The 25947-nt window shown below is 39.2% G+C and overlaps 1 protein-coding gene across 15 annotated transcripts in view; it reads left to right on the forward strand.

Moving 5' to 3' along the window:
- The window catches only part of DLG2 (discs large MAGUK scaffold protein 2), a 1035190-nt gene that overhangs the window by 268015 nt on the left and 741228 nt on the right, over window positions 1-25947 (forward strand). The window contains exon 1 of one of the 15 annotated variants that reach the window (XM_026841853.1): window positions 590-706. The exons of the other annotated variants lie outside the window; for them this stretch is intronic. Coding sequence (XP_026697654.1) covers window positions 665-706 — 42 coding nt within the window. The 5' untranslated portion in view covers window positions 590-664. Of the gene's footprint in view, window positions 1-589; window positions 707-25947 lie in introns of those variants that run through there. 15 annotated transcript variants of the gene reach the window in all.

The raw sequence follows: 25947 nt of genomic DNA on the forward strand, positions 1-25947 counted from the left end.
TTTTATTTAAAAATAGATTAGCACAGGGGACTGAACTTGCATTTGGGGAAACGTTAATAAGCCAGCCAGCCATTGTCCTTAATCAGAGACTGTATTTGTAAGTAGAACATGTTGAATCTGTCATGATTGATGACGTTGTCTTTGTTAAAAGGGATGCTGCATCTTTAACAAGAGCAGACAGAAACAGTGCAGAATCTACAGTAAATTTGAGAATTGGAAGAGAAACCTTTCTTCGTTTTTCCTTGTATAACGTTTGTAAAATATTGAAAAGAAAACCATCAAAGCCAGGGGGAAATATAAGTAACTCGCTGCTTACATTTTAATTCCTCACCTTTCCCCTCTGGGTGAGTTCCCCCTCCTTTTTCCCCCTGAATTTAAAATGCTGGAAGGAAAAGCAACTGAGGTCCAAGTTTCAGATGCTGAATTCTCTGCTAATTGAAATTACTGGGCATATTTCTATATATAGTCGATGAAGAGATATGTAGCTTTCACTCAGTGCCTTCAAGACATGTCTTTTTGTAGTCAGAAAAACAGAGATCAATGCATTTTCAAACTGACAGAGGGAACGGATGCTCCTTAGTAGCACATGCTCGGGATCGTGTGTGTACCGTTTGTGCAGAGCAGAGACGCTGAATACTGGTCCATATGCTCCTTGTTTACTGCAATGTTTTTTGCATGTTACTGTGCACTCCGGACTAATGTGAAGGTAAGAGGAGACGAGACAACGATTTGGCAGGAATGTACATGTAAAACCAGCTGCAGAAAATGTCTACCTTGTGTTGCTGAGTACTTTGGAATTGCTAGCTGAACAGGCATATTATTACAGGTGGTTGTGGAGGCTTTGTTTTATCGTTGTCTGTGTAGCTAAAGCATGTTTTAATTTTGCAGCTTAGCGACCTTCAGTTTTTAACTGCTCGCAGTTCAGGTTCTGGGCTTGTATGGTCTGATAAACATGTTTTGCTACTGTCCAGGTAGGCCAGAAACAAGATGCCAAAGGCTGTTTGTGCAAGGCTACATAGCTTTATATAGAATAAGAATTCCTGTACCCTAGTCCCCCATGCATCCTCCAAGTGATGCTGCTTGCATGCTTTCTTGCCTTGATGACTTGTCTGAAAATCGGGGGTCTTGCTGCTGTTACCTGGGTTGGTTTTCTGTGCTGATTTGTTTCTAACTTGAAACAAAATACATACAAACAAATTATAAGCAATGTCCTGAGAAAAAAAAAAACAAGGGATTATTACTGCAAAATGCTACAGAAAAATGCCAGCTGGCAGCACTGGTCTCACAGTAACTATTAACCAGTGTTTGTCACTCATGTCAACATTTGCTTGCGATGTTAATTAGAGTCAGAACTTCAATGTAAGTTGCTGGATATATTACCTTCTCTGCAAGTAGGACAATATTAGCAGACAGGATCATTGGCATTGAACTGAGCTCTAAGCCAAGCTGTGGGCCAGCTGTGGGAATCCAGTTGCATAATTTAAATGAATTACAGTCCTTAGTCAACATATTGGGGAGGTACTTCTGGCATTCTGGCTTTTTCAAGTTCACATGAGTGTGTCTGTCTGAGAAGGAAAGCACTGTCAAATGCTGGATAATCATAGAATAGTTTTACCCGGAGAAATAATTGTAAAGGATATTCTGCTTTCTAACTGCTTTAAGCATGTCTCTGAATTAAACTGGGTTTTCTGTATTTGAACTTGGTTTGATGATAATAATGAACTTCATATTTATTTATTAGGTCAAAATATTTTTGGCCATTTGCTTAAAAAAGTATTTTGCATTAAAAGCTTACATTCTAAGAGTCTGCTCCTGTGTATGTGGTCAAAGCCTGTACTGCTGATTGCTCTACTGAATTCCTAAGCTTTTACATTTTATTACTTTCTAATTAACTTTTTCAATTCACTTTCCGTGCCACTTCTGAGGAAGAAGGTGAAAAATATATTTTCTTGAATATGTGGATAACAAGCCAAAAAATACAAGTTAAAACTTTTAATGCTGTTCTGTCTTCCTAAAATACATCCACTGTCCTTTCACTATGCTTTCCCTATAATGTTTTTGGCAGGTTAGTAAATTATATCCACATTATATGCCCTGTGTTCTATGCCGTGAATTGTCAATAAAGAAATGTTTTGAGACCAACCATTCCTTATTGCTTATTTTGTCCCCCAGCCTGCAGTTCTGTGCTGAAGATGTTCTGTTAAAGTGGGTCTGTTGTTGAGAAATGATTTCTCAGTCTAAATAAGAATAGGTACGGGGGAAATTTCAATATGACTATTTTAACTGTAATTTCCATGAGATGCCTTATCAGTAAGTACCACAGCAACTGTTAGGAGTCTCATGGGTTTAACTTTTGAAATGTCTTTATTTCCATTCATAAACACAGAAAAAAAAAAAGTGAAAGGTTGGTACTAGCCCAAGTCTGATGATTGTTTGCATAAGTTTTAATTTATTGGAACTTCTTCAACTGTTAAGTGTCTCTGCAATAATTGTTTGGTACACAGTATCTGTTATTTATGTGATATTGTTTGAGGATGTTATCTTCAGCCGTTCTAATTTCATCAAACTCACCCACTTTCAATGTATACTTTGACCATCTACTTTCCAAGCTATCCATTGGGCTACAATAACATTAAAAAGTCTGCACAGACTTTGCAAATCCCCCCAGGAACTGCCCAAGTATGGCAGCACCACTTGCATCTTCAGTAATTCCTGTTCTTTTTCTGACATTGAAAATGACTTAATAAATAGGAGATTACTGAATGGTGCTCCCCATTCCTGATCATTCTAAAATATATTACATAGTGTTTCTGCAGAACTCTGTTGTTTTAACTTGGTTGGCACTAACATAAGCCTCAGCTTTATGGGTGGCCAAAATAAATGAAATGCATTATAAAACATCTGTTTTGTGTTTTGTATTTTCCCCCTTTTAAATGGGTGGAAAAATCTTAGTGGTTCTCAAATGTTTTAGTCTTTAAGTCATAAGATAGAATTAAACTATAAGTACAGGCTGTAACAGGAAATAGATTTGCTTGCCCTGGAACATGAAAAAGAAATGCAATTGGGTCTGTTTCTGATGGCAGCTGCAGTTTATGGCTTTAGAGAAAGCAGAGTTTTCAAGTTCAAGGTAGGACTCTCACTTCTTGATTGCCAGTCTATCTGAAACTGCCCATATGAACTTCGTTGGCATATGCAGACTTATAAAAAAAAAAAGAGGTCTACCGCATGCATTCTTAATCAAAGCCTATTTTTACAGCTGATTAAAGAATAGTACCATGTACACGTACCTGCCTATGTGAATAATTATTTCTTCGTGCCGAGCAGAAACAGTCAGTGGTTAAAAAAGTCAGAAAGATGTCTGAGAAGTTACGAGAAAACATCTTTCTCTGTCAGAGTTTCTCTGGACCTACATTTTAAAAATGAAATTCATCTGGAATTAAAAAAATACAAAGAAAATATAACTATTGCTTTCTATTGCCTGTTTACTAGACAGAGCATTATTAAAATTCTACATTTTTGACTGATTTCTTCCTTGCTTTCTCATGTATGTATACCTCAGTGGAAGATACCATAAATGAGCACGGAAGTCAGGGAATTAAAACCCGAAAGCTGTGCCTCCAATCTAAAAGTGTAGTGCCTTGTGAAAGTGAACTCCTACTATATGCAGTAGTTAAATATATTGTTATATTTTCAGCATGAGTAAGTCTCGGGAGCAGAGGCTAACTATGACAAGGGGCTGGCCAGTGTCAAATGTTTGTAGTTTTAATTGTGTCCACTGTGTATTGAAAATACTTTCTGTATTTATATGCAAGAGATTTTTAGAGGTTGCCACTAAAAACTTTCTGTTCTTGGCTTAGGCGTTATTTTAAATCCTCTCAGTATTAGCAATATTTCTTGTGAAACTATGGGAAACATTGCAAATATTTAGGTTCCATAGCCTGAGTTAAGCTTGGAAAACTTTTATGGACTCTGTGGTCTTTTCTTAAAAGTTTGTAGGAGTTTTGCCTTCCCCTTGCCTTGATGAACTCTATGTGTAGTTCTGACAGATTTTACTGTGGATCTGGGCTGCTATTTCTGGCTGACGGTTTGAGGGTCTTACTGGAAGCACAGCTGGTGCTTCGGGGAATTTGGGTAGCAGCTGATGTCTTTCATTTGTACGTTAGAATGGGACGTGATGTGAGTGCTGGGCTCTCTCACCTTGAAACACCTCATTTTCAGCAGAAGTCAGCACTGGCTTTGGGGTCGTCAGAGCTTCGTGTAAAGATCAAGGGGTTTTTGTTATGAATTCAGATCCATACCCTTTGAAGTCCCAGAGGCTTTCCAGGAGGTTCAGAGTTACTTCAACAGGAGTTTAAGGCTGGCTTCATGTTAATGGGTACACTTGGCACCTCACAGATCTGAGCTCCTGCCTGAACACTGGGTTAAGAGCCTTTTTTTGTTCTGACTGTAAACTTTGGGTCACCATGGTAGTGATGGTTTTCTACATATGACCCCTTGTATCTCCTGTGCTTCAGCTAAAATATTATGCTAGTCTGTGTCAAACAGTAACCATGAAGAGATTTATGGCTGAAATTTTGACCTATGCATTACTACTTTTTGAGGATCTCAGGTCATAGAATCATAGAACAGTTTGGGTTGGAAGGGACCTTAAAGACCATCTAGTTCCACCCCCCTGCCATGGGCAGGGCCACCTTCCACTAGCCCAGGTTGCTCAAAGCCCCGTCCAACCTGGCCTTGAACCCTTCCAGGGAGGGAGCAGCCACAGCTTCTCTGGGCAACTGTGCCAGGGCCTCACCACCCTCACAGGAAAGAATTTCTTCCTTATATATAATCTAAATCTACCCTCTTTCAGTGTAAAACTGTTACCCCTCATCACTACACTCCCTGGTAAAGAGTCCCTCCCCATCTTTCCTGTAGTCTCCCTTTAAGTACTGGGAGGCCACTCCAAGGTCTCCCTGGATGATGCAGAGGACCTGCTGGGGGTTGCTGTGGCGTATGGCCAGGGTCCATGGGGCGTGCTGGGAGCCATCATCCTTTAATCACTTTAGCTTTCTCTGTTCATCCACTTGTCCCACCTGCATTTCAAATTTATGAATAATTATTGTAACCTAGCGGTTACCAATTGCAATATAAACTGCAGATTAAGCAATAAAGGTAGAAGAATAGTAGTAACAAATAGCAAAATATTTCATTTCCAAAATGTCACAAAAGCCATCTGAGCTGCTGACTTCTGTCTACATTTTTACACATAGCTGTAACTCTTACCCTCTCCCAATATATAATTATGATATAGCTGCATAATTAAGTTGTGTATATCACAGATTTCACCACCTGTACCAAGAACTGTTTTGGTCTTCCAAAGGAAAAGAGCTTATGAATCTTTCAGACTTGGACTTGTATTGCCAAAACATGTTCTGCTATAATCTAATGGTATTCTTTGCAAATGGGGGGTGAAGTTAAAAGGATTTGGACTCCCAGCTTTCACAGGCTTCCAGGCATAGTCCTTTGTTTCCTATGCATATTTTCCTTCTTTAAATGTTCTATCACGCGCTATCCTCTAGCACCTCTCTATTAAGCGAGGAACAGTTCAGAAGTCACACGAATGGCTGTGATATTTTAAAAGGAGTAAGCAGGGAAGATCAATTTCTCACTTTTTAAATGTAATTAAGAATAGACTCAGTAGTAGCTTTTATTTGAGTTTACTCCTTTTTGTAGTTCTGATTATGTGTGACGGTGACTTACTTTAGTCATAACTGTATACAGTACAAGTGGCAGGTCAAAGTATGGTTCCTCTACTACTGTAGGACACCAAGACAAAATGTAGGTTAGTGCTAGAAAGCAAACAATTCGGTGTGGAATTTCCACCTGGAGAGGTTTGGGGACAAGGAATAGGATAATATTGTGTAGATTGTGGATATCTAGTTGCATTTCTGTAATACATCTTGTCATCTGTTTATAAAATGTTTGTCTAGGCTATAAAATAAGCAAGACCTTGAACTTTGTAAGGGATTTGTTTAACAACTGCAGGATATGGGCTTGAGAGCTAAAACCAGCTGAGATGTCTGTATGGCTGTCATCCTTTCCTTAAATAAAGATGGAATTTTAGGGAAGAGATTAACTCATTGCAAAAAAGGGGTTAGTGATCTCTTGGACTCTCAAAATTACAACAGTAGTAATACCACAGCATTTCTTTCTTTTTGTAGCTTGCTGTATCTGTTTCTAAAATACATTGCTACTGCCCACTCTTAAGCTTCACTGGAAGTTAAAGTTCTTTGTTATGGACCAGTTTTTGCAATAACACCAGTGATGTTAATAAGAGTTCTGGTAAACAGGAGATCTGAATCCAGTGTCATACAGTTCAGATAGTAGTTCTGTCTGAATAAGTACCTTATTTGAATCCTGAAGATCGATTTTTCCAATTCTGAGAACAAACTTTAAATGCAAGCATTTAAAATACCTAAGTACTTTACCACTCCGCCCAGCTGCAAATACTGATTTACAATACATGACCATAACAAGTTACGAATGAAAATGATAATTAGGATAGATTAATAACACAGAAGCAGCTCTGATTTTCTAGATATAATAAGACCGGGACTATATTTAACACATAGACCAGAATAATATGCCCTTAAAGGCCTTTATAAATGTGTGAATACGTACAGAGATGCTAAAATGACAAGCACAGTATAAGAAATTAAATCCACTGCTAAGAAGTCTTTAAGAACACTAAGCAAATATGCATATGATGCTATGGGGATAAGGAGTACTTATCTAAAGTTAGAAGAGTTAGTCACAAAAATAGTGGTTGGAATATACAGAAGCTAGGCACTATTTTCTTCATTCAGAAATTTCTGGATAGATACTAGTACCAAGAAAAGTATTTCAATTCCATTTTGTGTCTCCCATTTCAATGTGGACTCATTAGAGCTTATCTGATGAGCTATTCTTATCAGAGATATATAATTGCTCTTTTTGTTAGAGAACTGAAAAGATCTAGGATTGTAAAAGTATTTAAGTTTGTTGGGTTTTTAATACGTGCAAGTAAGTAGGATATAATATCATCTCTATATGTGACAATTTTATGTTTACATAAAAAATGATGAAAAGTTAAATGCTCTACTGTTAAATCACTTCTGATAGGCTTGCCCTATGCACTTAAGATGCAGTGTTTGTGTGATTTTTATGAGTTTGCAGAGAAATTAGATCAACGATGCTGACAGCAATGCTGCCTACAAAACTATTGAGGAATGTGCAGTGGACTCAGGCAGGTTTTTTTTAGGTTTTTTTTTTTTCTTTTCTTTTTTTTTAATTGGGAAACTCTGAATCCTATCACCCAGATGGGGAGAAGTGCAGAAGACCATTAATCAGTGATGCATGGAGTTGATAATAACTTCCCACAATTAAATGCTGCCCAACAATCTCTCATGGTTAGATTCTCTCTACATTCACTTCTAACTTCATCTTTTCTCCTGTCCCATTTGTTCAAGCTAAATTGGATACAGATAATCTGTGTCTGTGTTTGATTGGACTGTTGCATTTTCCAGGGCTAGCCTTCACAGGTGTGTCATCTCTTAACGCTTCTATTACTGATTGTATATATATTTTGGACATGCTGAGATGTTTTGTTCCTATCCAGGCTCCCATGTTTCGGCATGAATGTATGAAGTGCTTGTACCTGTTTTGGAAGGGGGGAACCCCCACCCCTTTCCTTCCATGATGTCCTTATAGACAGTGGGAGACAAGGAAAGTGTCTTGGAAGTAAAGATGCAAAAGAAGATTCCAAAAGATGAATTGATATTCTTTCAGTTGTGGACACAAACCAAAGAAATGCACTCTGGTATGCATTCAGGCAGTCTGCATTCTACCTGAGTCCCCATGCCAAAATAATGAGTGATAGCTACAGATTAAGGACTAATACAGAAATTACAGAATGAAAAAAGATCATTAAAAGCATAGCCATCACTGTTTTCTCAGAGGACGAGGAAGTGGCTGATTTTTCCCTTTGTATCTCCAGATAGATCTGAGTGTTTGAAGTAGTATAAATTCTCCTGATAACTGAGTAGCTTCCAGACTTCTGGAAAGACAAGTAAAACAAAATCTGAATCTCATAAAAACAAATCAAAGAAACCTGGGAACAAGCATTTTTTTTTTTTAGTCTCACTTTCACCAAAAAGGTAAACCTCTTAAATTTCGAATGGGAATCTCTGCAGAGACGTAATTGTAAAGGCTTGCCTGCCTTTGATAGCACAGATGATCATTAAAACTTTAGAAAAGGAGGATTGACTGGAGAACTAAAACTCAGAAAAGCATATACACACAAGTTGGAGGACAGATGAAGAAAAATATCGTAGATACTTCACACATATTTGCAGATATTTTGGACAGGATTTTCACTCTGCTCCAGATTTGTTTTCAAAACTACCGTTTTTCATTTGCAAACAAAAATAAATGGCCAAATTTTCAAGTTAGAACAATCGTAATTAATCTAGTCTGTCAGCGCAAACTGTAAAACTACCATGAATTGTTGGAGGAAGAATACATCTCTTGACACCCGCTGTACCTTTTAGAAAAATATTCTGTTTCTGTTGAATAATTTCTGATGAGGGAGACCTCTCACAACCTTTACAAATGTATTATTCCAGGGATTAATTAGTCTGTTGGAGGTATGTGCCATATTTCTAGTCTGAATTACTCTAGTCTCAGCTTCCAGCTTTTGGGTCACTTTCATTTTTTTTTTTTTTTTGCTAGATCTTAATCCGTTGGACTAAGGAGCCCACTGCAAAGGGTTGTTTCCCCCATGAGCAGCTCTAGGCTAGCTCGAAGACATCACCTAATCATCTCTTTACTGAGTAAATAAACTGAGCTTCTGGCATCTTTTACTGCAAATTGTGATTGCCAGAGCTCTCATCCCTCTCATGACTTGTCTTTGAGCTCTTTCCAGTTTCACAGCAGGCCTCTTGATCTGTGCGTGCCACAGCTGCACGCAGCCTCAGAGCAGTTGCAGCCCTGTGCAGGAGTAATAAATGTCCTGGCTGCCACTAAAGGCACCGTTTGTATGGCCTGGGTTACTCTGGCTCCTTTAGCCGCGTTGCTGCACTGGGAGTTCACGTTCCACCCCATGTCTATCTAGCAGGATTGCCATCTGCTTAACATCAGACCTCTCCAGAAAGCGTCCATAAGGAAGAGTTGCTTTCTTTATTCCCAGAGTTAGGACTTTATTGCTGTCTGCGTTAAAAAATACATTGATTTGTATCAGTGACCTGTTTTCTGCACCATTTACCACACTAACTTTTTTCTGTCACTGCTAAGTCTGGTCAGTAGTAAGTTTTCTCCCAGACTGATCAACAGTTGAAAAGCACAAGGCCAGGACTACTCCCTGAGGATCCCACTGCACACAGCTGATCAACTATCCAATTTGTAATTACATTCTGAATCCTGTCAGTTAGACACTTTTTAATCTATTTAATGTGTGCCGTCTTGATTTTGTTTTTAATAAAATGTCATGCAGTGCCATGTCAAATCTACAGAAGTATATTATATCAATACTGTAACCACTGTCAGCCAAATTTGTAATCACATCTGAAAAGAGATAACATGTTAGTTAGCTTGACAGGATCTGTTTTCCATTAACCTGGCACATTTCTTTCCTTTAGAAATTAATATATATTTTATCAGCAACTCTCTGCTAAGTGCTTTTGAGAAACTAGCCATAACTATCACAGTAGAAACTTCTAGGAATTAATATTTTTAAACCCAGTGCTTGTTTAAGTCCCTATTTAGGAATGTATTTCTAGCTGAGCACTAAGTGAAAGTCAGGAACTCTTGAAGGGTTAATCTTCTTGCAAAATGGAGATCTCCCAGTTAAAATGGAAAAGTGAGTGAATTGTGAGTGAAACAAAGCTTGTGTGGAAGAAGGTGGTTTCTTTTATAGGTTCATCTCCAGTGGTTGAAAAAGAACGCATGTGCTTCTGGGTACACGGTGCTCTTTGGTCTCACTTATATCCTTAGATTACCATGGCTATGATGAAGACTGGCAGCTCAGTGACTAGACATTATATGAAATGTCATTTTATTAGAAATTAAACCATACTACATAGTTCTTTTAGGAGAGGGAAATGTTAAGACTTTGAAAGATGGTTTCATTTCCACTAGATGATCCATGAAGTCAAGAACCTTAATTCTAGCTGAGAAGGTGTTGGAGTGCTGATCAGTACTTTCATACACTCTTCTTCCTGTGTGTTTTTTCAGATGTTATTAATTTCTTATGAAAACCTGCTTTTGTAGTGAATCACGTGATACATTCATACATCTCTTGTGGTGCTTGAGTTCTTAAAAATGGGGACATGAAGACCACATGCTGGTGTCTAGCCACATGTGTGACTGGAAAGTAAATATAAGGCATTGTGCCTGTAAAGCAAGAAAACAACAGAAAGAACTCAGGTGTCGTTCAGTTCACTCAACTTCAGACATAACCGATATAAACTATATGTAGTGATTTCAGGCTCCCTTTAGTGTCAGTAAAGAGGAATTGTCTCTTCTAAGGTATGATTCATATGACCTAGTTTAAATATCTACATGGAGATTAATTTTGTCCTGAAAGTGCCAGGTTATCCATTTATGAAGGAGAGCTTAGGTGTCTGGCTGAGATGTAGGTCTCTCTCTTATAGCCGTTTCCATCTGGTCAAATTAATCCCATCCTTCAAAGCAGCAAAGATGGGATTTTTAATGCTGGTCAGGCAGCTTTTTCTCTCCTTTCATTTTGCATGTAACAGAAGGAAGACATAAGAATGTGGGGAGGAAGAGCAAGCTGTTGTGAAGGGTCAGCCAAGATGCCCTGGAGATGAGGCAAGAGCAAGAGCTTGTGGGACTATGAGATCATCTGATTTGTTTTCCTTTGTTTTTGTCTTGGTTCTTGCTTCTAAATTACTTAATTAATATACAAAAAATAAGCAGTGAGTAATTGAACTGAGCTGTTTGAAGCGTGTTTCCCTCTTGCCCAGCTGGTAGATCAGCCCATTATTTCAATGATGTTCAATTGTTATATTTTATTTTAGTTGCTTTAAAATTATCTGAGAACAAATTAAAGACTGCACACTTAGGTCTGGTTCTTTTCTGAGAGCTGTGCAGATTTCACAGTGTAGGCAGGTGCTGCAAAGGCATCAAAAAAAAAAAAAAAAAAAAAAATGAGTATTTTATGTGTCCTTGAGGCGGGGGTCTTAATCTGAGCTTGATCCCTATCAGCTAGTAAATCCAGATAACTGAGAAACCAGTGCAGCTCAACTTGAATTAGACACCCGCAGTTGTCCAGCTGAACAGCTAGCTGTATCATCAACATCAAGAGGGATCCAAAACTATGGGATCGTCTCAGGGGTCAACTTGGCTAGAAATGCAAGAAGAAAGATTGAACACGGGCCTAGAAGTGTAGGTGTGACTCTGGAAGACCTGAACTGCTGCTACAGATTCACCAGAAAATGTCAATAGAAGTTAATAGAGTCACTAATGCATCTTAGGGGGATACCTTGTGAGGATTAATTAACAAATATTTGTACAGTACATCCACTGTAAATTTGCCGTGTCTCTGTAATATACGGTAAAATTAGCAAGCAATTTAAGTGTCAGGGACTGTTTAAGATAATTACCAACTTTTCAAAAGTTATAGGGAGCTGGTTACCAGGGGATTTGTGAAGATCTAATTACCATTAGCCATCTGACCGAAACAGGTGACTTGATCCTGAGATTTTCCCCCCAGCCGGATTTAAATGTTGACATTCTCTTTTAAACAGATCAAATTTCACAAAAGTTTTGATAGTTAAGTGCATTTTTTTTTTCACTCTTTCTCACACACAGAGAATGGAATCAACCTAAAGATGAGCTCAAACTTAATTTTAACCTGTAGCTTGCTATGTAATTGTTTTTAATAGTATTAAGCTAAGGGAGAATGTTTGCTGTCTTCTGGTTTTAGGGGAATTTAATTCATAAATATGTTTTAAAGATTTCTTGACAGGCTAATAAATTATGATTGGATGGCTTGTCCCCAGTCAGGATGTAGTTTCACACAGGATGATGAAACAAAGATGCAAAAAGATATTTTTGTGGTCCATAGTTGGGGGCATACATCAGCTCTAATGGAAAGGAAAAAAAAATAAATGAGAGGAGGGAGAAAATTAAAAGTTTCCCCAATGGTCAGCCAGGAAGAGATGTGGTGGGTGTGTCCCTAGATAAGCATTCCCTTCTGGGTGTCCTCTCGAGTTCATCGGGTGTTCACTGAATACCTTTTCCAAAGTAATTTTATAGTTTTGTCTGGCCTTTCTCAGTCTCCCACACTGGTTTTTCTTACCTGTTATGCTAACAGAGCTGACTGGAGCACTTGAGAACCAGTCAGAGACACTGCAGAGCTAATAAGCTTTGTGCACGTACCTTACGGGGAAATACTTAATGCCTGTCTCAAAGACTACTTTTTACTGGTATCACCTGCTAAGCTCTGTTTTATCCACAGCACAGGGTTATAAACCAAAAATGAGGGTCTAAGGAGTGGCAAAGGGTGAGTGGAAGGAAAACCAAATCAAATGCTGGAAAACAAGTACTAGAGGTACTGCCACAGTAACTGGGGGTACGCAGGTGAGATGTGTCAAGGGGAGAAGCTGACTACAACATTGCACATGAGGGGTTGCAAAGGGAAGGCCCGGAGCATTGCATGGAATAAGGCAATGTGCAACCAGTAAAAAATTTGGTGTTGGGAGGAGAAAAAAAGAGAAAGTGACTGTAATATTTTTTCTAAATGAGTGACTACACAGACTTCTTAACTCTCAGTGGACAAAGCCCCTTGGCACTGATCTTGCAATTGACTTGACAGAATACCCCCTTAACACCCTTAACCTGCCCAAAATCCCCAACAGAAGCACCTCTTGTCTCTCCTTGCTAACTGTAAACAGCAATGAGTCACTTCTGGGTTTCCCTGGTTTATTCTGGTCTTACTCATTTCAGTTTTATTATGCCTAAATGGCATCTGCCATGGCTCTGTCTCTTCTTCACACATGTACAATCTCTTCACTGCTGACATTCGGATGCTAGTTCCTGGCTTTGCATCAAGCTTATCTATGGAGCCCTATTTTTCAACACGGTTCCTGCATCTCTGATTCCTCGTGATATTTTCTTACTGAAGTACAGGCTGTTTCTCTTGCAGTGTGCATCTTTCAGTGTGTACCTTGGGACACAGCTCAAAAAAAATTGCTACCCTTACTGTTTCAAATCTTCCAGAGCCTCTTCCAAGTTTTTTTTTTTTTCCTTCTTTTCCTTTCTGTGGCTCTCAGAATATGACTGCTGTAACCTCTGAGAGTTTGCCTTTCTATAATGAGTTTAAGGCAGTGCAATAGCAAAACAATGCTGTATCAATGCTACGTTAACACATTTTGCATTGAAGAAAATGGTAACAGAAAGGCCAAGATAATAATAGGACCTGATTTTGGTTCTACACACATTGCAGAGTGATTTCCCACCACTACAGTGGTGTCCTCACTGTACCTCATCCCCATCCTTTCCTTCCAGTCTGGCTCCAGGACAACCGTTCCTTCCTTATCATTTCAGGTAGTTGTGCCACTGTCTTCTCCATCCCTTTCCCAACTCAATTCCTGTCTGAATCTTTTTTAATAAAATATCTCACCAACTGGAAAACACTGTCCAGTGTTTTTCATCAAATTTTACCTCTTTTCAGAAATTTTTCCCCTCAAATAACAGCTGTGTTGTTGATCAATTCTTCTTGTTCATCGGGGAAGACCATTTTGCCCTGCTTAATTCCTTCTTCAAGGGAAAAAAATTACTTTGGTCTCCTCACTTTCTTTAACAGGTAATACCAATTCCTGGTTAAATTAAAAATAAACAGAAGAAGGTTTTGTGTTCTTTTTCCTTTTCTGTAATTACTTGTTGGGTCTGAAATGTTATCAGCCTAGAGCAAGAACAAAACTACTGTACCTATCTGAAAATTCATCAGCTTTTGTTTGTCTGAAGGTCACTAGTGAATAGAGGCAAAAAGGCTTTCATGATGAGAGATTTTAAAGATTAAGGCTGTTTCCTTTAGAAAATACATAAATTAAGAGGCCATTCTGTGCTAAGCATTGTAAAGATAAATTTTGTTTCTGTCTCAAAGTTTTGAGACATTCCACCATTGGGCATTCAGTGAGGCTGAAAGACAACACTCCTAAGCCTGATGAAAGAAGATGTTACTGAAAACAATGGTGCCTCACTGGAACTCAGTGACAAAATACCATGGATACTGAGAATTTAGAAGGACATAAAAAAGAGAAAAAAATTGGAAAAGTGACATATAATTTCAAAATATGGGCTCAAAAATACAAACTAGATAAGTTATTCTATTGTTGTTCAGATTTCTTGCCCCTTCTTCTGAAGCAGCTGGTACTGTTCTGTGCCAGACACAAGTCAATGAGTAAGATGATTCATGACAGTTTTGTGTTTCGTGTTACAATAGTAATTAGGAAAAAAAAAAACCCAACAAACAGTTCTGAAATTTCATCCCTCAAGAAAGGCCTTATGAAATTAAGGTTTGGACTCAAAGAACAGAGTCTCTCTGGACTCCATTTCCCTGAGGGAATTTATAACCTCTGGTACAACCTCTGGTATATTTGACCTAAACTTATCTTTCTGTTCCTCCTGTTCAAGTTTCTGGCAGAGTGCTTCTGAGATTTACTTATCTACCATAACCACAGCTGGTTGAAAATACATTCCCAACCATGTAGGAAAAATACAGTTTCAGTAGGAATACAAAAGAACATTAATTAAATATAAGTGGCAACGTACATGACTTCAGAGTACAGGCAGGCTGAAGTTGCATTGAATATTGACTGGATGCCTCTGAAGAACTAACATCAAAATAAAGACAGCCCCAGAAAGGTACATTTCTAGCTGGAAAATAAGTGGAATTTGCCGTAGAAAAAACAGTCCTGCATGTGATGATCATCTGAACGGTTACAATCTGAGTGATGTTTAGAAATCCCTTTATGTTTCCTTGCTGTTGCCGACAGTCAGATTTTTCTCAGGCTATTGTGCAATGCTTGTTTTCATAGACGTTTTCAAGAGGGATTATATTGTGAGATAGCATCAGATATGGTCTGAAGGTAGACCAGTACTTTGCACATGATTTTAGTACATATTTTCACACCGGGTTTTCTACTTTGAGTTATTCTGGAAACTTAAATGTAAGGAAGACCCAAGATCTGCATTACTAACTTTTCCTCATATGGAACTTTTTTTTTCTGAGGTTTCAGCAAACCGTGCTTCTCTCACACTACCTATGAGAACAATAATAAAAAAGGTTCTGACTTAGTAGTTGAGCTTCAATTACTTGAGTAAACTTGCTTTTTCCTCATGTCCCCAAGGTTTGGTTACTCTGTCCAGTACTGGTTTAACCACTGGTTACACTGATCACACCACATTTAGAATATGATAAAATAAATATAAATTTATGCAGAAGACATTAAAAGTCAGCATAAAAAAACTTAGGAATGTGGAGGAGAAAAAAAAAACCCCAACAAATCCAATCTTTCATCATACAGTTCCCCGTGAGGACTTAAGGCAAAAAAGCCCTCCTCAAAACATTTATTTAAAAGTGGCTAGAAAACATTCGTGGTGAAAACAGAAAATTGAAAGTATTTAAAACACAACAGTGCAAAAAGCTGCTCCCCAAAAATAACAGGTTAGGGTATTAAATGATTTTATATCCATAAAAGAAAATATTTTAAAAAAATTATCTCTTCCACCTCCATAAATCTTCCAGAGGTTTTCAAAAAAGTTGCATGTCAGTGGAAGCTTTTAAAACTCTTTGGCACACTCATCCACGTATACATCAGGGGACAGAATGTTGAACTGGGAGCCATAATTAATACCTTTGCTTGTGTTTCAACTCATTTGCTGCTTTCTCATGAAATCACTCGGGTTACTTTGACTTAATCTTCTACATTCAGAAAAATGTCTTTCCAAGGAAGAGAACTAGGACTGTACTGATCCTTTCAGTCTTCAGATGAATTGCCCTTGTTCTTAAATTAATATAGATGATGGTAGCTGTAATTTATGTAGCATTTCTATCAACAGAAAAGAATGACAGGATCAGTCAAACAATGTTGAGAATTAAACAGAAATCTTTCTTAGAGGGAATTACATGTGTTTGTAGGTCTTACGTTACCTTTCCCGGACCTTGTTCAGTCATCAAGGTCTGTATCCTTACATAGCCCAGCAGTAATATTTTTTTTTTTTTTTTTTTTTTTTTTCCCAGGACACCCTCTATCACCTTTTATCAGCAAAAACACCTTTCAAATGGTAGCTAACCAGAAAAAAATATGCAATGTACAAATGAAACCCAAGTGGTGAATGCAGACAACAGCTGTGAGCCTTTTCAGTTGGAGAGTTTTATTTGGAGGCAGGATTCATCCATGCAGATGGTTGAGATGGGATATGAAAATGCATTAATGTGCTTACTGCAAGAAATTACGGTATTAGAAAATGTTGATTGTTTGTCTGGAAGACGAAATAACCTGGATGGAATGCAAAACCTTAAATGAATAATGAGACTATACAGATCAGCTCTAGAAAATGTTGATAGTAATTGCCTGTGAAGAGAGATAAAAATCTCTCTCTGCTAACCCATTTGGTAGATAAGCTCCAGTAGAAATAAGGTTGGAAACCTCTAGCAATAAGAACTTAGTTTTTACTCAACGGAAAAAATGCCAATTGTTCCTCAAGCCTGAATCCTAGGTCATTATAATTTTATGAAGAAATGTTCATGAAATTAAAATAAATTCTTCACAGAGAAGTCAAGATGCACTTTTTCTACAAGTAAGGAAACAAATGCACTACAAACATTAACAGTAATTTAATGTAGGATTAAAACACCTTTTAGTGACTACTTGGGTAAAACCCTCATCCTGTCTGTATCTACTTTACAGCACATAAAAATTCTACAGCTGTTACAGAGCCCTCAAGGCTTTTTTTCCAGCTTAAAGAAGATTCCCTTGCAAAAGCCTTTGTAGAAGACAACTGTAAACTCTGTGGGAAAACAACCAACAGTCCTGCAAAGATTTCCAATTGCACTGGGTGGTTGTTGTACGCTACAAAGCCCAAGGCTATTAGTTACACCAGGCTCTTCCCAGCTCTTTGAGTAGCCTACGTCCAAGACAAAAATATAAACAAAATCTGCTTTATTATCCTGATGCTCTTGGGTTTCAGTTCTTACCTATACCTGTTAGAAGATTGCCAGAAATCCCTGTAATATGTAATTTGCAGTACTTTTCATTAATTCAGTTTCATATTATTTTGCCAGCTCTATTAGAACAAATTGCTGATTTAAGCCATGAATATTACTGTAACATGCTTTCTATTTTTCTTTGTTATTTAGATTGTAATTATTGCATCACCAGTTATAGACATATACTGCTTCACATAATTAATTTCACATGGGACCATAATACAAACCGAAGAGAAGTGAACATAGCTACATGCTGTATTCAGAACTCACTCAGCAGAGTGGATTTGTTCAAGTTCTTTCTGTTTCAAATGTGTGTGATTTCAAGGTTTATTCATGATGGTTATTCATGCAAACATGCTTAATTGTTATGGAGAGTGTGTGTAATTCCACATTCCTAATCCAGAAACAGGAGCAGCGAAGATTTATAAGCAAAGTTGACTCGGTGGAAATGGTACCTTCTAACTCGAGAAAGCTGTTGCTTTGATATGTTTTGAGTCACGGTTGCTCACTTCAGTGGTGAAAATCCATTTTTCACTCCTTTTTGCTCCTGTTAGACCTACTGAGCCAACACCGCTAAATTGGAGCGAGGAGATACCTCAGTCCCATTTAGCACATCGTCAACAGAATTGTTTCCTGTGGTAAACTCCCACTGACAACAACGGGGGACCTGGAGGTATCACAGAGGAAGAAATTGAAGTTGGTGGGGTTGCTCTGGTGTTGCACTGAAGACCTGAGGCAGGCAGCAGAACATTTATTGATGTGGTTGAGCCTCAGAGGCCTGAATTAGGGACAGAGTCACATGGAAAGTGGTTTTCCTCTTCGTAAATGGAGCATGTCTCCTCTGGAGCCACTGAATAATACGGCAATACCCCATGACACCATTTTGCGCAGTCACTTTTCATAATACTTTTTTCTACCTTTGGAAGGCCACAATTTCTTCCTTTGTGAAAGCAAAAATGTCTCAGTGATTTGCTCCACGTTTTGGGTTGTATCACGTTGTGAAGCTTACTTTTAAATGTTTACATCTCAATTCATAAAAGATGTTTTAGAAAGGTAAGTAAATCCAGGGTGATAACCATCCATAATAACACATTTCACTTGTGTACTTCATATTTATGCCAGATTGAATCTTCCTTAGAATAGGTAATTGCACTACAGTTATAAGGTAAGCAACATTTTAAATAGTCTGTTGTTTAAACTGGAAGCTGTAGGCTAGGCTGAAAGGCAACTCCGTTCAACTAATTGCTGCTATGACTCAGACCTCGTAACTGATACGCAATTAGGTCTGGTTTTCTTTCAAACCCCTTTCCAGCTCTGATTTTCTTTATAAGACAGTGTAAAGAAAGTGAAAGAATGCTTTTTGTCTGAACAGTACCATCCAAAGCATAGAAACCCTAAGAGAAGGAAGACTTTTACATGTAATACTGCTGTTTTAAGTGAGAAGTTTACATATGCATTGAAATGTCAGCAGTAAGACATGGAGTTATCAGTTTCTTAAAACTGATCCAATCTTAGCTTACTGTCTTAGCTATCTGCTCTTCTTTTTCACTATATTTCTCTCAGAATTGTTTTAAACTTTAACATCTTATTTAGAAAAACTCCAAGAAAACCAAACCCAATCAAGATTGGTTCCCTGCCCCAGACTTGTAAAAAAAATCTTACTATTCAGCCTAAAATGGTGCTCAAAGCACCTCCATGAGCTTTATACTTTTTATCTTTTTATTTTTTTCCCCCTCTGCTTTAGAATTTAAGGCATAGTAACTTTTGAGTCTGTAAATTCAGTTTCAAATCTGAAATTCAGTTTGAACTGTCAAAGCCTTCTGCATTACCAATGAAAGAGATTTGAAAGAGTTGGGATTTAACTTTTCAGTCCTTCGAGAGCAAAAGGCAGCTCACTGTCCCACTCTGGGTGAGTTTAGAAATGCTAGTAATGGCAACATTTTTTATTCAGCTTAGTTGGACTGCTAGGAGCAAATATACTGAAGAAAAATATTATTTTCCTCACATTATGAGCTCATTTTACCCTTGCTACACTTTCTGTACAAGCATAGAACTGCAAATTGAATTTCTGATTCTGTTTGAAAACTTGTTAAAATGTTTTCAGTACATAATTCATGATGGGTCTAGACTTTCCTGGATTCTTCTGACAGTCTTCAGGTAAATCAAGAAGGCTAAATTAGGACCATAGCTGCCACACTCGGGTCTAGAGGACAGTTTACACTAGAGCAGAGAATGGATAACAGCAGGGTATTTTTTAACTTGGACTTCCCAATCAAGTCTCTAAACATAGGTTGAATTACTTAGTTTTCTTACCAAATCTGAGGGCAAACAAGATGTTTTCCTCTCTGAACCAATATCTATAATAGGAAGGTTCTCACTCTGCCTATCTGTAAGAGTTTGTGAACTCCCACAGTTAAGGTGTTTAACTGGATTCAGGCATCACACTTCAGTGAAAACGTATATTGGTGCCTGCAGGTGCTGTTTACTTCTTTTTTGTTTGTTTATGTTCCCGTGGAAAGATTCATCATCAGTCCTATGTACCAATGTGGCAAAAACAAAGCTCATAAATAGTGGCTGAATAAGAATCTTGTATGATGATATCTCTGGGGAAGAGGTATAACAGGATATATAACTTTTTTCCTTCTGCCTGTGATGTTTTGCTGATACTATGGGTGAAATCTGAAATGCACTTAGCTTATTAAGACAAGTTTATGACTAAAAGTCCAGATTAATTTTGTAAATTCTCTGTGTCTATTCTAAGAAATAGATGGCTATCCCCATATCTTTTCGTTTTGCAAGTGATTTACCATATTACATCCTTCAAAAGGGAACAGGAGATCGTACCTTTCTACAGAGTAACTTCTGTAAAGGTAACTAATGCTTTTTCAGGCACTTTGTCCGCCTAAATGAGATCGTGAAATGGAATAACTGGCAATTGAATTCCTGACTGCGGGTTAGTCTTTTTTTCCCATTTGTGCTGTGGCTGGGTATGAGATTTTAACACTCTAAATAGACTTGGTTCCTATTCTACTACAATTGTTACTACTATTGTCAATATTCTAATCACTATTTTATTAATATTTCTGTAATATTATGCTTTAGTACTTTTAAACACTCAACTTTCTGGAAACAAAAACCAAACATACTCCCCAATCACCTTGATCTTTCAGCTAAGGTCATTGTAGCTTTAATGAGAATCAGCCCTTTAGGTATCTTAAGTACTGCAGCTCCTTATTGCTTGCCATTAATATGGCCATTACAAGATTTTAGAATTCTTCCTGGAATCTGCATGTATACCCGTGAATACAAGTAAGTTACTCCAGCAACTTTGATTTGGCTTCAGAACCGGTTTCATAGTAATTCACTAAAATACAAACCTAAGATCAGATGCACGTGAATGACAATCACAGAGGAAGACGTACTGAACAAGCTCTATTGAACCAGGTTTGACCTTGGCTGGATGCCAGGTGCCCACCAAACTGCTCTATCATACCGCTCCTCAGCAGAGCAAGGCGAGAGAAAATATATGATGAGAGGCTCATGGGTCAAGGTAAAACCAGAGAGACCACTCGTCAATTGCCATCACAGGCAAAACAGAATCAATTTCGGGAGATTAATTTAATTAATTAAAGGGTAATGAAGGGTAATGAGAAATAAAATCTTACAACATCTTTGCCCCACTCCTCCCTTCTTCCTGGGCTCAGCTTCACTCCTGATTTCTCTGTGTCCTCCCACCAAGTGCTGCAGGGAGATGGGGAATAGGGGTTGCAGTCAGTTCATCACATGTTGTCTCTGCTGCTCCTTCCTCCTCACACTCTTCTACTGCTCCATCATGGGGTCCCTCCCACAGGAGACAGCGCTCCATGAACTTCAATGTGCGTCCTTCCTCTTCATGATCTGCTCCAGCATGGGCTCCCCACGGGGTCACAGCCTCCTTCGGGCATCCCCCTGCTGCAGCGTGGGCTCCTCCCCGGGCTGCAGGTGGGTCTCTGCTCCCCCGTGGAGCTCCATGGGTGCCGGGCACAGCTGCCTCCCCATGGGCTGCCCCACGGGCTGCAGGGGAACCTCTGCTCTGGGCCTGGAGCACCTCCTGCCCCTCCTCCTGCACTCACCTGGGGGGCTGCAGGGGGGTTCCTCTCACCTGTTCTCACTCCTCTCTGCTGCTGCTGTTACACAGCAGTTTTTTTTCCCTTCTTTAATGTGTTATCCCAGAGCTGCTGCCACTGTCACTGATGGTCTCAGCCTTGGCCAGGGGGAAACTTATAGCAGCTTCTCACAGGATCCACCCCTGTAGCCCGCCGCTACCAAAACCTTGCCATGCAAAGCCAATACAGCTCTTCAGTAGAAAAAGGTGAAAGACGTTTGGACTCCATAGTGACTATGTTTTTATTGGAGTCTGTGTGTAGGAGCTGCAGGTGTACTAAGCCACGAGGGTAATTTCTTCTTGACTAAAGCACAGCTACTTACATTCACGACCTGTGATGTCTTTGGAGGAGAGTCCTCTAGTGTACTGAGGAAACAAAGAAATAAGAAAAGACATAGTCACAATCTATTAGAGGAAAAGTCAGTGTGGCACCATTTATCTGCTGGACTGACCACTCCACAGCTTTGGCTCTGAGGCTGATGTACATGAAGGGACAGTCCAGCTAACATCACTACCTGAGTGCCCTGCCTCTGTCTGCATGTACATCTGGGCTGTTCTTGAACCTGTTCCTAAATGGCTACAGTTTTCATCCAAATGTTCGAGGAAAATTAGTCCTGGTTTGTATTTTTGGGGTCTGAGCTGCCACAGGCTTGGAGTTACTGGAGAAGAAAAACTACATGAGTAGTCAAGTTGGGAGAGACAGCATCCTACTCATAAATAAAAGCTAGTGAGTTTGTTGTCTTTTGGTTTTTGTTTGCTCGTTGGTTTGGGGTTTTCTTGTTGTTTTGTTTGGTTTTGGGTTTGTTTTGTTTTGTTTTGTTTTTTCCCAGAGAAAATCATCCTAGAAATAAAGTATAATTTTTCTGTGTGATTTTATCTTAATAGTCGTGGGTCACAAGACTACATTTGTTTTAAGGAAAGATATAGAAGATTATATTCTAGAGACTGGACTTCCATCATCACCTCTGAAAACCCACCACACAAATAATTGAAAAAGTCATTGTTGTCAGATATCCTCTCCATGGTAGAAATATCTTGCTTGTTTTCCTTCCACAGAGAACATCTGTTGATTGAAATGAAGACTGAATATTTTAGACTGGATATTAGGAAGCATTTCTTTCCAGCAGGGGTTGTTGGGCGTTGGAATGGGCTGCCCAGGGAGGTGGTGGAGTCCCCATCCCTGGAGGGGTCGAAGAGTCGGGTCAACATAGCGCTGAGGGATCTGGTGGAGTTGGGAACTGTCAGTGTGAGGTTAATGGTTGGGCTGGATGATCTTCAAGGTCTTTTCCAACCTAGACGATTCTGTGATTCTGTGAAATAAAGCAAGTGAAGTGATATCAGCCTTATAAATGACATCACTCAATTATGCTGGTCTTGTATACAATATTTTTTTATAGAAGTAATTTGCTTTTAAAATTTTTAAACATTATGAAAGTCAGATTTTGCTGCTGGGTTCACAGCATGGATTTCAGAAAGTAGATGAACCAAAAGGGTATTTTTCTCTCCTTGAAGTAATCAAGTGGGGATCCACAATGTGCTTCCACCCTTTAAACTGTGCACATGCTAGACTTCTTGCTTCCACAAGCACAGAGGCTGGTGCCACAGGATTAAAGCTTTTCAGTGATTTGCCTCCAGTAATTCAAACAACTGCAGCCAAAACCTGGGGACAGCTTTTCCATTTTGTTTTGTTTCCCTTTGTAACTACCCCTGCAAGCAACAGTCAGGAAAAGAGGGATAGTGTTCAGCAGTCATGCAAAGAAAGATACTTTCCTCCCCCAGTAATGATGGGTTCATTCAAACCATTAAATTTTTTTTAAGTTACAGAGTACAATTACAGGCATTTTATTATTAACACTGCTATCCCCAAAAGTCACAGATTAGACAATCTAACCATGTTTGTACTGTCTTTGCTCATCTTGTCTAAGCTTGGGCTCACGTGCTGCACAGACCCCTGAGCGATGGCATCCACAGTGACTGTGGGATTTAACTTCAGAGAAGTCACTGATTTCTTTGCTTGCAAGCAATCTTTCCACAGCCTTGGGACATTTGCCACCCAGCCAATAGCCAAATAGTCACGTTCAGGAGCAAACACAAGCCCTGAGATAAAAGGACATATGAACAGGCCACAGGAGACTAAAAACTGTGGAGGATACCGATGGTTTACCTGGAAAACAGAGGATGAAGGCAGATGTTACCATTCAATGAAAAGGAGGTGAGAGAATTGTGCTAAACTTTAGTTTAATAACTAGTGTGCATTGCCTCTCCAAATGTGAAGTCATAAGGAGGGTGTCAGGAATATGTGCCTTTTCATATGACTGTACTCCAGGTCTTTATGGGAAGCTGAATCACTTTCTAGAGACTTATTTTCCTTTTAAAAATGGGGGGGTGGTGGTGGTGTACAACACACAATTATCTCAAATTTTTCTGTACTAGAATAATTTTAAAAAAAATAAAAAATCTGCTGTGGATCTTTCCCTGCCAGCACATGAACGATTGTGTCAGCTAAAGAGGTTTTCTCTGTTTGACAGCCAGAACAAAGCGTCTTGAACCAAGTGTCTACTTACCTCTGGGCCAGGTTTTGGGGCTCGCTGCTGTATGAACTGTGAATGTGTAAGCAGTGTATATCTGGACAGGCTTCGTCTGACTGATGGGGCACGTCTGAGCCTTGGAGAAAACAGAGAAGGATTTGGGTTGCTTTTAATACTAGGATTACCAGATGGTCAAGCCTGTGTACTGAAAGCTATCAAATAGGAAAATTTAATTCCTTTAGTAAACTTCTTTTGTTCTTAAATTTAGAAGAAGTTAAGCAATCCTTTTGGTTGAATGAACTGTAAAGGTTTTGAAATTTGTGCAATTACAATAGAAAAGTATGAATAGCTAACTAATACCGTGGATTGTCCCGTGTGATCACATGTTGATAACAATGGGAGTCCCAAGTCCTTACATACTGAGTTAAAGAGGAATAAGCCTGACTGCAGCATTTTGCATCATCAGTTCATCGGACAATTCTCTATTTGCAGATACATATTGTTTCTCTTTACTCCTCTCCTGATCTTTTGTGCCGCCTGTTTTTCTCTTGAGCTGTAACCAGATTTCCCTTTTGCCAGGATTGTACCACTTTTTATAAAATAAGGGAAGGCGAATGGCTGAAATTAATGGCTTTCATAAACACGGACAGAGACAGGTTGAAGGAATATGAATTTACTTCTAGAGATGGGGCACTTGGTAGCCTGGAGATGACATTAGAGATGGTGGAATGTGATCTCTATAGCATAATATTGCTTCAGGGTACTGCTTGGTGTATTGGGAGCTTGGATGTGCAGCACAGAAGATAACAGTGTTCCTGTAGTAGAAGCTGGAGTAGGTCATTAGTGTTTAAGCTGGATCCCCAGCTTGTGTCAGCATTAGCAGTGACAATTTACTCAGAGGATTTGTTGTCCATCTGCCTCATTACTTAATGAGGACATGCAAAAAAAACCCCATGAAACTCAGGCATAGAGATGGATATTTAAATGGAATGCTGCAAATGAGTTTTTACCTTTAACATGGTATTAAGAAAAGCCCAGCTATCTGGCTATTTATTTGACCCTGTTCCTCAGTTTCCTACCTCACCACATAAGCAGGATGTCCATGCAGTTCTTCTGTCTCTGCAGGTTTCATATTTCTCTTTTTCTCCTCCCCAAGGTTCTACTAGTTATATCCTGGCTGCACAAGCACTTGTAGGAGTTGGCTCCTTCCAGTCTTAAATGCTGGACATTGACTGCAGACTGGACAACTTTTCAGTCCTGTCCCTGCTTCTTCTTAATTTAATGTCAGGCCACCAAGGGGCTGCTGGGGAGCGAGAACTTTAAACAGAAACCCTGTTCATGAGACACCATGTGAGCCTTGCCTGGAGACATAAATTGCTTATCCCAAAGCCAGTGAAAGAGTCAGAGCAGCTGCATTTGGGAAATGCCTTTCAGACTTTCTACTCATGGGATGGCAGGGGCTGAGGTTAAATGACCATGTTCTGATGTCAGGACTTCACAAGGAAGGTCAGGCCCTGGATGGATGGATGAGTATTGTGTTGAGAAGTGGAAGACTGAAATTAAATGAAACATCTGTCGGTATTGCATCCATGCCCTCAGCTAGTTAGACTCTTAATCTCAGCTATTAAAATGAACAAACAGAAGGATCTTCATATCTTTATTTGGGCTTACATTTATAGGTGCATGTCATCCCCTCTCTTGCTGCAGGGAGCAGACAGACAGGGCACAAAACACACATGAGAGTCCAGCTGCCTCCTCAACATACCTCTGCTTCCAGGGCTTCCCAGCTTTCTGCTTCAAGAAGGCACAAGCCATCTCAAAGCTTTTAGCTTTCAAATCTCTACCAAACTTTTACAGAGTAATATGGCACGGGAGCAGCCAGCATCAACTTACGCGTTTTGACACGGCAGGGAAGCCCTAATGGCAGGAGTGGGTGGGAGACCCTCCAGCAGAGTGCTGAGCCTGCACTGCCGAGGAAAAAGAGTGGGGCTGTGAGGAATTAGGTACTGGTACAGTCTGAT

The sequence above is a fragment of the Athene cunicularia genome (assembly GCF_003259725.1).
Source record: "Athene cunicularia isolate RWA chromosome 1 unlocalized genomic scaffold, athCun1 chr1_part1, whole genome shotgun sequence".
Taxonomy (NCBI): domain Eukaryota; kingdom Metazoa; phylum Chordata; class Aves; order Strigiformes; family Strigidae; genus Athene; species Athene cunicularia.